This window comes from Exserohilum turcica (genome assembly GCF_000359705.1).
Source record: "Exserohilum turcica Et28A unplaced genomic scaffold SETTUscaffold_8, whole genome shotgun sequence".
In the NCBI taxonomy this organism is placed as follows: domain Eukaryota; kingdom Fungi; phylum Ascomycota; class Dothideomycetes; order Pleosporales; family Pleosporaceae; genus Exserohilum; species Exserohilum turcicum.
The window spans coordinates 1,734,519-1,745,771 of record NW_007360299.1 but is presented as its reverse complement, the minus strand read 5'-3'; the positions used below and the strand labels follow the sequence as shown (position 1 = coordinate 1,745,771).

Here is an 11,253-nt window from a genome sequence, read left to right as displayed (position 1 = left end):
GATACCTTTTTTCGAATTTTTATTCCTCTGCCCTTTGGCTGGGTTGATACATATACACATAGGCTGGGAAATAAGTAAGCACTCTCTTGGTGATGGAGGAAGAGCGTGTGGTTTTGGTGGAAGTATGTAATACCCATATGTAGATACGATGACATTGCCATGGAGCATAATGAAGAATGAATAGTGTTTGTAATTTCTATACATATATTGCAATCATGGTTTTATCTAGGTGCCTTCCAGACTTGATGGTGCGACAGAGAAACGCGTTACTACACAGACGTCCAGTTTGTCCGCCAAGCACCACTAGCCCCAATCCTCACAAGCGCATGTAGCTCAGACCCTCCCACCAATCCGCTTCCAGCACCCTCAGGACCTACTAACTACCTCCACTCCACCACTGCACTCGACTCGCGGGCCTTGTCTACATGTGACTTTTTGTGTTCCTGCGCCAGAGACTCGTCATACTCACTCTGCCCTGGAAAGCGTGTGCATGAATGAATAAATAAAACCAATAAAGTAGAGCCAGCAAGCAAGAGCAGGGAAAGAAAGAGTACTACAGAAGCCAAACAAAGAGGCAGAGATGAATCCAAACTTCCAGGGCGCCCCGGATCGGGATGATATCAGGCTGCTGGATCAGTTGCGGAGCCAGTTGATGCCGATGATTAAGACGATGGATCGGTTGCAGGGCGAAATGCAGTTTAAGATGAGTCGGGGGGAGGCTGTGGATTGGTAAGTGGGCGTGAATGAATGAATGATTGATCGATGTGTTTGTAGCGCTGGCAAAGGGGTGGTGGTATCGCATTATCGCTATGCGACATGGAAATGGGCTTCTGCTAGATGCGAGGAGATATCAAGGCGCGAAGCAAAGCTGACGCGACGGCAGGCCGCAAATCCAGCGCGCGACAACCATGGTGACAAACTACATTACCTCGATCCATGTGCTGATCAACGGGGGGTTCCGGCACCAGAACAAGCTGGTGACGCAGAAACAGCGGATTCCATCCAAGGACGCAGCCGGAAATAGCATTCGCGACGTGGGCGGCAACGACGTGTTTGTCGAGCGCGACGTCAGACGCCGTCTGATTGCCACGCAGCCGCTGCCCACAAACTCGGATAAGCTGCTGGCCCTCCACCCGTTCCCGAACCCCACGTTCCCCATGAATGCGGGCGGCGGCATGGCAGCGGGCATGGCGGGCACGCTGCTGCGCAAGAGGCTGGAGCCCATGGAGGAGGCGTGGGTAGAAGACAAGATGCGCAAGGCGGGCGAATGGCTGTACATCCCCGAGGAATGGGGTATTGACATGAAGAAAGCCGAAAACGGCAAAGATACCAAAGCCAACATTGGTGGAAAAGAAGCAGAAGAAGAAGCCGAAAACGGCGACAAAGAAAACGAAGACGACGACAACGACAACGACAACGATGATGATGATGATGCCCAAGTCCCGGAATCCGAGCGCCTAGACTCGGAAGCCATACCCACCAAACGCGTCAAAAACGTGCTTTCAGCCGACGCTATCAAGGACCTGTGGCAGCACGCCCACCAAGAAGTCTTCGACATCAAGTACCTGCGCCGCACGTATCCCGGCAGCTATCCCGCCGAAGACGCGCACGACGCCAACGAAGGGGATGAAGACGAAGGAGAGGACGAAGACGAGGAGCAAGGCGATGACGAAGATGAAGATGACGACGACGACGACGACGAATTCGAGGATGCAATGGATACGTCTGGGGGCCGGCATGGCAGCGGCGCAAACGCTGATGCCGCCAAGCCCGTGGTAATGATGAAGAAGAAAAAAGCCGTCGTGGGCAAATTGCAGACCCACCAGCCCGTGCTGGGCGTGCCTGTTCTTGCGCTGGGCGTCGTGCACAAGTTTATGGAGACGGGAGAGGTCTAGGTATATAAAAGGAAAGGAAAAGCAGGGCCGAGCGCGCGATACAACGTGTGAAATCTTGCAAGTATGTAGGATTATGAAACTCAAGTACTTAATGGAAAAGACAAGATTTTGAAAGCAATGGAGATGGATGTTGGATACTCTACGCTCTATGCTTTTTCTTTACAAATAAAATTCCATATATATATATATATGTATATATAACTATACATGGTCTTGGGTATCATAAATTTCCTACTCCCCTCCCTTCCCAACCCTGGTTATATAGACAGACAGACAGACAGATGCACACAGCCAGACGGGTGCCCTCACTCTGGCGCAAGCGCATAAATGCGCACGGGAAACAATTCCCTGGGCATACCCTTCTGCAGCTCAGTGGCGACAATCCTGAGCCCTGCTTTCTGGAACAGCCAGCGGAATTTCGCATCAGAGCGAGTGACGCTCGAGTCCTCGTCGTCGTAGATATCTCTGTGTTTGGAGTCTGTGGAGAGATTCTCTTTGACGATGATCCAGGAGCTTCTGGGCGTCGCTGCATCGCCCTCCGTTGTCGCTGTGGGCTTGACAAGGCCCTGCTTGCAGCGCTGCAAGTACACGACGAGCTGGGCGTCGGTCAGATGGCCCAGACACCACTGGTTCCAGATGAGGTTGTACGACGCAGGCTCCGGGACCCAGTCTTGCAGCCCGAGATTGATAATGTCGCCGAGCGCGCCTTGCGTCTTATTGTCGTCATCTTGCTCCAGGCTCTGCGCCAGCTCATCCGTAAACTTCTGCACGGGTTCTACGATATCCACGCGCTCGCTCACGCCGAGTAGTAGCCCGCGCGTGATGCGCCCGATGCCCGCACCGCAATCCGCAACGCGACCGAGTAGCGGCAACGCGTCTTTCGATGCAGCTTTTCCGCCGCGCCGTAGTTTAGCCAGGAAATTCGAGGAGCCTTGCAGGTCTATACGCGATGTTTGCGGGAAACCGCCGAGCATGCCGTTGACGTCGGGCGTCACGCTGTTCCAGTATGAAAGCGAGTGCGCGACGTCGATTGAGGCGTCTGGGTGTTGTGCGTCGGGGTGCGGTACTACGGGCGGGTCGCTCGTCATGTCATCCATGATGCGTGCGGTGGCAGCGGCGGGGGGATCAGCTGTGTGGTTGCAGTTGTAGTAGCGGGGTATGCGGATTGGGCGGTGGAGTTTGGAAAGAAGAATCTGGGATAGTTTGAGCACGCGGTTCTTGGCGGTGCGGTTCTCGGATGCTGACATGATAACAATAATGTAAATTTGCTTGGTTAACTTTTTCCCCAGATCTTGGCTGCGGGCTGGGCGGGTTGGCGGTAAATGTAGTTTGCTGGGCGCTCTCTCACATTTTTTTTGTGGTGCGATGGATTTTCTTTTTTGCAAACAATGGAGATCTGCACGATGACGCGGTGGGGGGCAGCCATGGTGGGGTAGCTTGTGTTGCTGTGTGTCCAATTGCGCGCGCAGACGCCCCCTTGCTCTTCATTTGGCTTCGTGACGGAGTGTGCATGGAGGTGGCTAGATAGGCCCGCGGAAATACCAGGTTGGGTAATTGGAAGCAGCTATGATGTCGAGCGACAGAGGTGTTGAAGGCGGGGTGCAGCGATCTGCAGAGATTGGGATGCACATGGGCTGATTGCAACCTTGTGTCTGGTTCAATAATGTTGTGGCCGTGGTATAGATGTGTCAAGGGATACCCGTTTACGCAGAGAGATGATACGAGTTTGAGGAAAGGATAATATATCTGCAGGGACGGAATAGTTTTTGTTTTACCAGACTTGTCGAGCCAGCACTGATAACGCAGTCAAGACGAAGGCTAGCCAGTGCTGCTGAATTGACTGAAAGCACTTCCATGTGTGCTTAATAGGATCTGCATTAGCACAGCCTTGAAAGTAGATGAATCTGGGTATCAATATTGTGCCCGAGATAAGTGGTATGTTTCGGAGCTTCGGTATAGCTACAGGTGATTGGCCGAGGTGCACCTCGTTATCGATACGACCCCGATGGTCTTCGGCAGTGAGAACTGCAGTTGATCGATACATGGCATGTGTATGATGAAGATTATAATTGAGGCGATAGCCAGAGAGAGAATGTCGTGAGAAGCTTCGACCGTAGCCTTGGATACCACGCATGTGTACCTGAGAGAATTGGGATAGACAGCCACGCCGCGATCTTGCATGTGCATGCGAGATAGACGAAAACTCCATATGCATGCGGCGGACGACTGACTGAAGAAATCGACTGAAGAGATCATTCTAGACCCATTCAATTGATCAGAAAGCCAAAAAAGCAAAACAAGTTCAGAAGAAGAAAAAGAAAATTTTCAACCGCAGCTGCATGGTCCAAGACGCCTTATCATTTGCTCGACTGGTATAGATAATGCGAAGATAATGCGATGGTACCCCGCCCTTTGCATCCCCAGCTACGGCTTGTGGCTGCAAATCTCTCTAGCTAACAAAGATATTAGTAAAGAGGCTTATCGCATAGCATCGCACCAAGCCATGGCGTATGTGGCAGCCATTGTCTGTGACACTGCCGTCTCAGTCTGGGGATGCACGGACACTGCAGCACTACCGGTCGCGGTACCGAGGTCTGGGAGCATACATAGACGCTGCACACGCAACCGATGGATGGCTGGCCATGTAGTGCTTGGCGGTATGGTGCTGGCTGAGGGGGGAGCCGGTTGCTGTAGTGTTGAAGGGCGGAGTGGTGGGGTCCAAAGAGGCAGTTGTATGCGGCGGGCTAGCCACGGCTTGATGGCGGGGTCCACAGCTGCCGTTCGCGGGATGCCGAATGTCCCGCCATCGTCAGTGGCTGTCAAACTGTATGTCTGTGTCTGCAACGCTATAGATAGCCCGCCACCTCCTCGCCAGCCCGAGAGATGTCGCATCTCCTCTCTGCATTGGCCAGAGCCCCACGTCGCTCTTGCACTTTGCTTTCTGCCCAGGCGCCGGTATACAGAGTTCCCAAACCAAGTCTTGGGCCAGCCTGGAAATTCTACAGCAGCCTGCAAAACCACAGCCACGACACCATGTCTGATCTCTTTGTCGAGCTGACGGCACCCAATGGCCGCAAGTACAAGCAGCCCAGGGGTCTCTTCATCAACAATGAGTTTGTCAAGTCCAAGTCGGGGGAAACCATCACATCGATAAACCCAAGGTAAGCCCTGCTGTCACAGAATTGGTCCATTGTGCTAAGCTTGGTCAGCGACGAGACTGAAATTACATCCGTGTATGCGGCAGGTCCCGAGGATGTTGATTTGGCAGTAGCAGCAGCACGCAAGGCACTGAAGAGCCCCGAGTGGCGGGACATGGACACGAATGCTCGAGCTGACTTGCTGTACAAATTCGCCCAGTTGATCGAAGAGCACAGGGAGACGCTGGCTACCATTGAGACATGGGACAATGGAAAGCCGTACCAGGTCTCGTTCAACGACGACATGAGCGAAGTCATCGGCACCATCAAGTACTACGCAGGATATGCCAACAAGATTCACGGCACCGTCGTCGACACATCGCCTCTGAAGCTCGCCTACGTTGTGCGGGAGCCAGTGGGGGTTTGTGCGCAGATTATTCCGTACGTCATGATGAGAGTAGCGTGTTGAGATGCTGACTGATGCAGATGGAACTTTCCCTTGGCCATGGCAGCGTGGAAGCTGGGGCCGGCACTCTGCACCGGCAACACGGTGGTGATGAAGGCTGCTGAGCAAACTCCACTTTCGCTGCTGTATCTTGGATACCTGATCAAGGAAGCCGGCTTCCCACCCGGTGTGGTCAATTTCCTCAATGGCGAGGGCAGGAAGGCGGGCGCTGCGCTGGCGCAGCACATGGATGTCGACAAGATTGCCTTTACTGGATCCACAGCAACGGGGAAAGAAATCATGAAAATGGCTGCCGTCAACATGAAGAACATTACGCTTGAAACAGGAGGAAAGTCGCCACTGGTGGTTTTTGAAGATGCCGACCTTGAGCAGGCAGTCAAGTGGACGCACCAGGGTATCATGTAAGGCGGGTCTCTCCTTTTGCTGTTTTTGAGCTGACCCCCCCCCAGGTACAACCAAGGCCAAGTGTGCACGGCAACGTCGAGGGTGCTTGTGCATGAGAGCATCTACGACACGTTTGTCGAGGCCTTCAAGCAGCATCTCAAGGCGACGTCAGTGGTTGGAGACCCGTTCAAGGACGATACTTACCAGGGCCCACAAGTAACCAAGGCCCAGTTCGAGCGGGTTCTTTCCTACATTGAGAGCGGCAAGTCCGAGGGCGCTACTCTGGTGGCCGGTGGAGAGGCGTACAAGAACGCAGGCGGCAAAGGCTTCTTTGTAGCGCCCACTGTCTTCACCAACGTCAAGGACACAATGAAGATTTACCGCGAGGAGGTGTTTGGCCCCTTTGTCGTCATCAGCTCGTTCAAGGAAGAAGAAGAGGCGATTGAACGTGCCAACGACACGACGTACGGACTAGGCGCCGCAGTCTTTACCGAGAACATTACCAAGGCGCACCGGGTGGCGCGGCGCATTGAAGCGGGCATGGTGTGGATCAACTCGAGCAACGACTCTGACCTGCGGGTGCCGTTTGGAGGAGTCAAGCAGAGCGGCATTGGGCGGGAGCTGGGCGAGGCTGGGCTGGAGGCGTACACGAACAAAAAGGTAAGGCGATTGCTAGCGGGCCAATGGCATGGGGACAAGTGCTAACACGGGTGGCAGGCCATCCACGTGAACCTGGGTAACAAGCTGTAAGGGCCCGTGTGCTAGGGCAGGGTAGTGGTGGTGGTGGTGGTGGTAGTGCATGGGCGGGAGAGACGGCTAGTCGACGGGCAGTAGGTAGACCCAAGAGTTCCGCCCTTGGCGCCAGGGCCTGGGCGTTTGACGGGGTACTAGGAGAGGAAAAAGGCGGCGTCTTGTGAATACAAATGTCGGTGAAGGCCATGTTGGCTTTGGCGTGCGTGTGCATGAAGACGAGCGGCGACTGTCGTGTCTGGCGGGCATTGGGCTCCAAAGCGACATTTTCTGTCGTGGTCGGGGCATAAGATTTTATCACGCATTGGGCTCATGCGAACGGATGCGTCGTAGTACAGTTGCGCGCGCGGCCAGCTAGGGAGGCTCGTGCAGACTGACTGCTGACCGTGGTGGACCCATGATGTCGTTCGTGGGGTTGGGCGGCACCGTTCAGGGCCTCGTTTCCACAAATGATGGGCGAACACAAGAAGGCGAGAGGCTGTGGCGCGCGCTTCGCTGGCCGCGGGGGCGTGTAGGATGGGGTGGTGGTGGTGGTGGTGGTGGTGATGCTGCCGCTGCTGCTGCTGCTGCTGCTGACGATGATGATGAAGATGATGATGATGGGGGTGGTGGTGGTGGTGATGGGGACGACGAGGTGCAGGTGTAAGAGGCGCGGCCGGGGTGGATGCCCAGAGGCTCTCTCTGGATGCTGGGGCTTGTCATGCTTGCCCGTTATCTTGGCGGGAAGCTGGCCTCTCTGTCTCTGCGGCACACGCCCTCGCACACTCGCACACACACAGACGGGCATTCTCTCCGTCCCTCTGTCCCTCTGGCCCTCTCCCCCCGTCTCCCCCCGTCTCCCCCGTCTCCCCCTCTGCCCCCTCGCTCTCTCTGCCCCCATCCCCATCTCGCCGCCCCTCTCGCCGCCGCCGCCGCCGGGCGTTGTTTGGCGTATAGCGCATCGCTACGTCGTCACGGCTGCTAGCCTGCCGTCGCCTGCCCGCTAACACGGCAACCCAAGGCTGCCATTCACCGACTCGCAAGGGCCTAGACTACCAGACGACTCGACTTGCGGCTGATAGCTATCGCCTCTCTGCCTATCTCGCCACCCCCCGCTTTGCCTACGTAGCGCTTGCGGCCATCGTCATCACGCCCAACACCATCTTCTCTCCCACCGCTCCCGCTCCCGCACACGATACTCTGCCCGCCGCCCCCGCCCCCCGCCGCCCTCCACCGCTCTGGCGCGCACGCTGGAAGACGATCGCTCCCCCGTCGCCTCGCCCCGCCCCATCTGCCCGCACGCTGCGTCGCGGCTGATCACGACTGCGCCGGCGGAGGCCCGCTTCCTCGCCTTCCTCGCCCGCCTCTACCGCCCGCCCTAACACGCCCTGCCTTGCGCTGGGGAGCGCCAGAGACGCCTGCTGCCACTGCATCGGCCCTTTGCCTTCCCGATTGCTCCGCCGCTGCTTCCCCCCCTGTGCATGTGAGAAGGTCCCACCGCCTCCACGACGACGACGACGACGACAACAACAACAGCCTCCCATCTCACACCACGCCCAACCCCCACTCTTCCCAAACACACGCTCGCTTAGCCTCGCCCCGCCCCCCCCCCCCCCCGCCAGCATGGGCAACCAGCAGTCGAGCAGCAAGGACAAAAAGGGCGACAAGGCCGGCTCCGACGGCGTGCCGCTGGGCCGCGAGTACTACCGCTCTTTTGAGAGATCCGACACCAAAGACTCGACCCGCTCGCTGCGCAACTCGCTGCGCAACAAGATCCCCGGCACCGGCAAATCAGACAGCCCACGCAACTCGGTCGCCGGCCTCAACGACGTCAACGGCAAGCCCGACAAGACGGACGCCGCCTCGACAAAGTCCAAGGCCGGCTCGCGACGAAACTCTATCATAGCCTCCGCTCCCGCCCCAGCCCCAGCCGCTGGCTCCCCCGCCACCGACGGCGCCCCAGACGCTCCAGACAAGGCTGAGTCGGACGCAGACGAGCCACAGGCACCGCCCTCGCCCGTCCATGGCACCACCGTCGGCACGGGGCACGAGGGCGTCTCCAAGGCCCAGCGAACCGGCGAAGTCGACCACGTCTCGGACGTGCCCCCCACGGGCGCCGCACAACCTCTGGCTTCAGCCCAGCCGGGCGAGTCAATCCTGCAGCGCAAAGACCAGCCCATTCCCAGGCTGCCAGAGCCTCCTGCCACGACCGACGGCTCGGGCTCGCCCATGGAGATTAGCGCGCTCAAGACTATGGATCTCGACGACATGATCCAGCGCCTGCTCGACGCTGCCTATGCCGGAAAGGTGACCAAGACGGTCAGCCTGAAGAATGCCGAAATCTTTGCCATTTGCTCAGCTGCCCGCGAAGTCTTTCTCAGCCAGCCCGCCCTGCTGGAACTCGCCCCGCCCGTCAAGATTGTCGGCGACATCCACGGACAGTATACGGACCTGATTCGCATGTTTGAAATGTGCGGCTTCCCGCCAAACTCAAACTACCTGTTCCTGGGCGACTACGTCGACCGCGGCAAGCAGAGCCTGGAAACCATCCTCCTGCTCCTCTGCTACAAGCTCAAGTTCCCCGAGAACTTCTTCCTCCTGCGCGGCAACCACGAGTGCGCCAACGTCACGCGCGTATACGGCTTCTACGACGAGTGCAAGAGGCGGTGCAACATCAAGGTCTGGAAGGCTTTTGTCGATACTTTCAATACACTGCCCATTGCAGCTATTGTAGCCCAGAAGATTTTCTGCGTACACGGCGGCTTATCCCCGAGTTTGTCGCACATGGACGATATCAGACAGATTGCCCGACCCACCGACGTGCCAGACTACGGCCTGCTCAACGACCTGTTGTGGAGCGATCCGGCAGACATGGAAAACGATTGGGAGTCCAACGAACGGGGCGTTAGTTACTGCTTTGGCAAAAAAGTCATTATGGAATTTCTCGCGCGCCACGACTTTGATCTGGTCTGCAGAGCGCACATGGTGGTGGAAGATGGCTACGAATTCTTTACCGACCGAGTATTGGTGACTGTGTTTTCGGCGCCAAATGTAAGACTAGTTGTTTGATTTCCCAGACATTGCTAACACTATGCAGTATTGCGGCGAATTCGACAATTGGGGCGCAGTCATGTCGGTCTCTGGAGAGCTTCTCTGCAGTTTTGAGCTGCTCAAGCCCCTCGACTCGAGTGCGCTCAAGAGCCATATCAAGAAGAGCAGGAACAAGCGCCAGAGCATGCTCAACTCACCAGTACGTATCAACTGAGCTTGCTGATTTTGCCATCAGCTCTCCATTGTATCTATATCATTACTAACAAAGGCTTACAGCCCGCACACTACGCTCCGCAGAGTTACTAATCTTGTGCTTGGGTGTAGGGTACTCGCGGTATTTCGTATGCTGCATCTGCGCTCGTGATGAAAAGTACGGCGGGGCCACACGAGCAGGATACTCCCGAGTTTGCGAATCCAGTCATGGAAGCACATGGGGTGGAGAAGCCAGGCCTTTCGCAACGGCCACGGTGCGTGCGCAGAAAACCTGGACTGAAACAACTGGGCAGTCCAGGCGGCCATGGTGCCATGGCTGCACCTAGGAAATACGGACATGGCAGGTCAAACACTTGGACAAATACCCAACGCGAGGCTGCTACGCTACTACACACAAGCCCTAGCGCACCACTGCTACTGCAGACCATACAACAACGGCACAATGCCGGAGAGGCGGGCGGCGACCGGGCGAGGCACGGGCTTCAAGAGCAGAGGGAACTATGGGAGTCTACGCTTCCGCATCTTTCCCACGACCATGTGCATCCCACTGGCAGATGAGGGTAGGGGGTGTTGGTATATCTGGTTGATTGGGTTGGTTGTCGTTTTTTTTGGGGTGGGGGGGGGGTCGGCTTGTTGATTGATGGTTGTTTTGTCGGTGAAAACTTCTCTTTGCACTTTTTAACGATTCATGCATTCCATGTATCATCTGTGGCATTGAGTCTTTGTTCTACTTTTTCTTTTTCTTTTTCTTCTCCTTCTTCTCTCTTATAAAAAGAACAAGACGTTTTTGGAAGGAAACTCGAGGCTGCGGCGGTATATGTGTTGATGTACTTTTCTTTTCTTTTCTTCTTGTTCTTGATCTTGATCTCTTCTTCTCTTCTCCTCTCTCATCTTCTCTTCTTCTTCTTCTCTTGCTCTGCATGCAAAATTCCATCTCGCAATAATGCGGCCTTTTGTTTTTTTTTCTCCCTCCTTCTCTCTCTTTCTCCCTCTCTCTTATCCTTTCCCGTCTTTCTTTCTTTCCCGTCTTTCTTTCTCTCTCACTTTCCTTCTCTCTCACTTTCCTTCTCTCTCACTTTCCTTCTCTCTCACTTTCCTTCTCTCTCACTTTCCTTCTCTCTCACTTTCCTTCTCTCTCACTTTCCTTCACTTCTACTTCTCCTTCTACATCACTCGTTTTCCCATGCAAAAAAAAACAAAAAAACAAACAAAAGGCTAAATTTGACTCATCTTTCATGATGATGCCTAGCTTTTCTTCTTTCTCTCTTTTTTACCTTTTTTTGGGGGGGGGGGGTTCCTCTCGCACGCAGTTCACGAGGCGTAGACATTTGGGGGGCGGCGGGCGGTCATGTATGTGTATGTGTGTGTGTGTGTGTGT

At 55.5% G+C, this 11,253-nt stretch overlaps 4 protein-coding genes across 4 annotated transcripts; 3 read left to right on the top strand and 1 right to left on the bottom strand.

The window, feature by feature from the left end:
- Positions 1-580: 580 nt before the first annotated feature.
- On the top strand, positions 581-1,965 carry SETTUDRAFT_44545 (uncharacterized protein; the record flags this gene model as incomplete). The annotated part of the gene is made up of 2 exons (XM_008032543.1): positions 581-729; positions 884-1,965. 2 exons carry the CDS (start codon positions 581-583, stop codon positions 1,893-1,895), a joined length of 1,161 nt encoding a protein of 386 aa, XP_008030734.1. The 3' UTR covers positions 1,896-1,965.
- A 235-nt stretch (positions 1,966-2,200) lies between these two features.
- On the bottom strand, positions 2,201-2,985 carry SETTUDRAFT_143439 (uncharacterized protein; the record flags this gene model as incomplete). The annotated part of the gene is made up of 1 exon (XM_008032895.1): positions 2,201-2,985. A coding segment is annotated over one exon (785 nt), but the record flags the coding sequence as incomplete, so codon positions are not given.
- Positions 2,986-4,928: 1,943 nt separating this feature from the next.
- SETTUDRAFT_98394 (uncharacterized protein) lies at positions 4,929-6,632 on the top strand (the record flags this gene model as incomplete). The annotated part of the gene is made up of 5 exons (XM_008032894.1): positions 4,929-5,056; positions 5,105-5,473; positions 5,519-5,899; positions 5,948-6,542; positions 6,600-6,632. The coding sequence occupies 5 exons, from the start codon at positions 4,929-4,931 to the stop codon at positions 6,630-6,632; spliced, it is 1,506 nt and encodes a 501-aa protein (XP_008031085.1).
- A 1,602-nt stretch (positions 6,633-8,234) lies between these two features.
- SETTUDRAFT_98552 (uncharacterized protein) lies at positions 8,235-9,876 on the top strand (the record flags this gene model as incomplete). Its single annotated transcript, XM_008032893.1, has 2 exons — positions 8,235-9,662; positions 9,709-9,876. 2 exons carry the CDS (start codon positions 8,235-8,237, stop codon positions 9,874-9,876), a joined length of 1,596 nt encoding a protein of 531 aa, XP_008031084.1.
- Between the last annotated feature and the right edge of the window lie 1,377 nt (positions 9,877-11,253).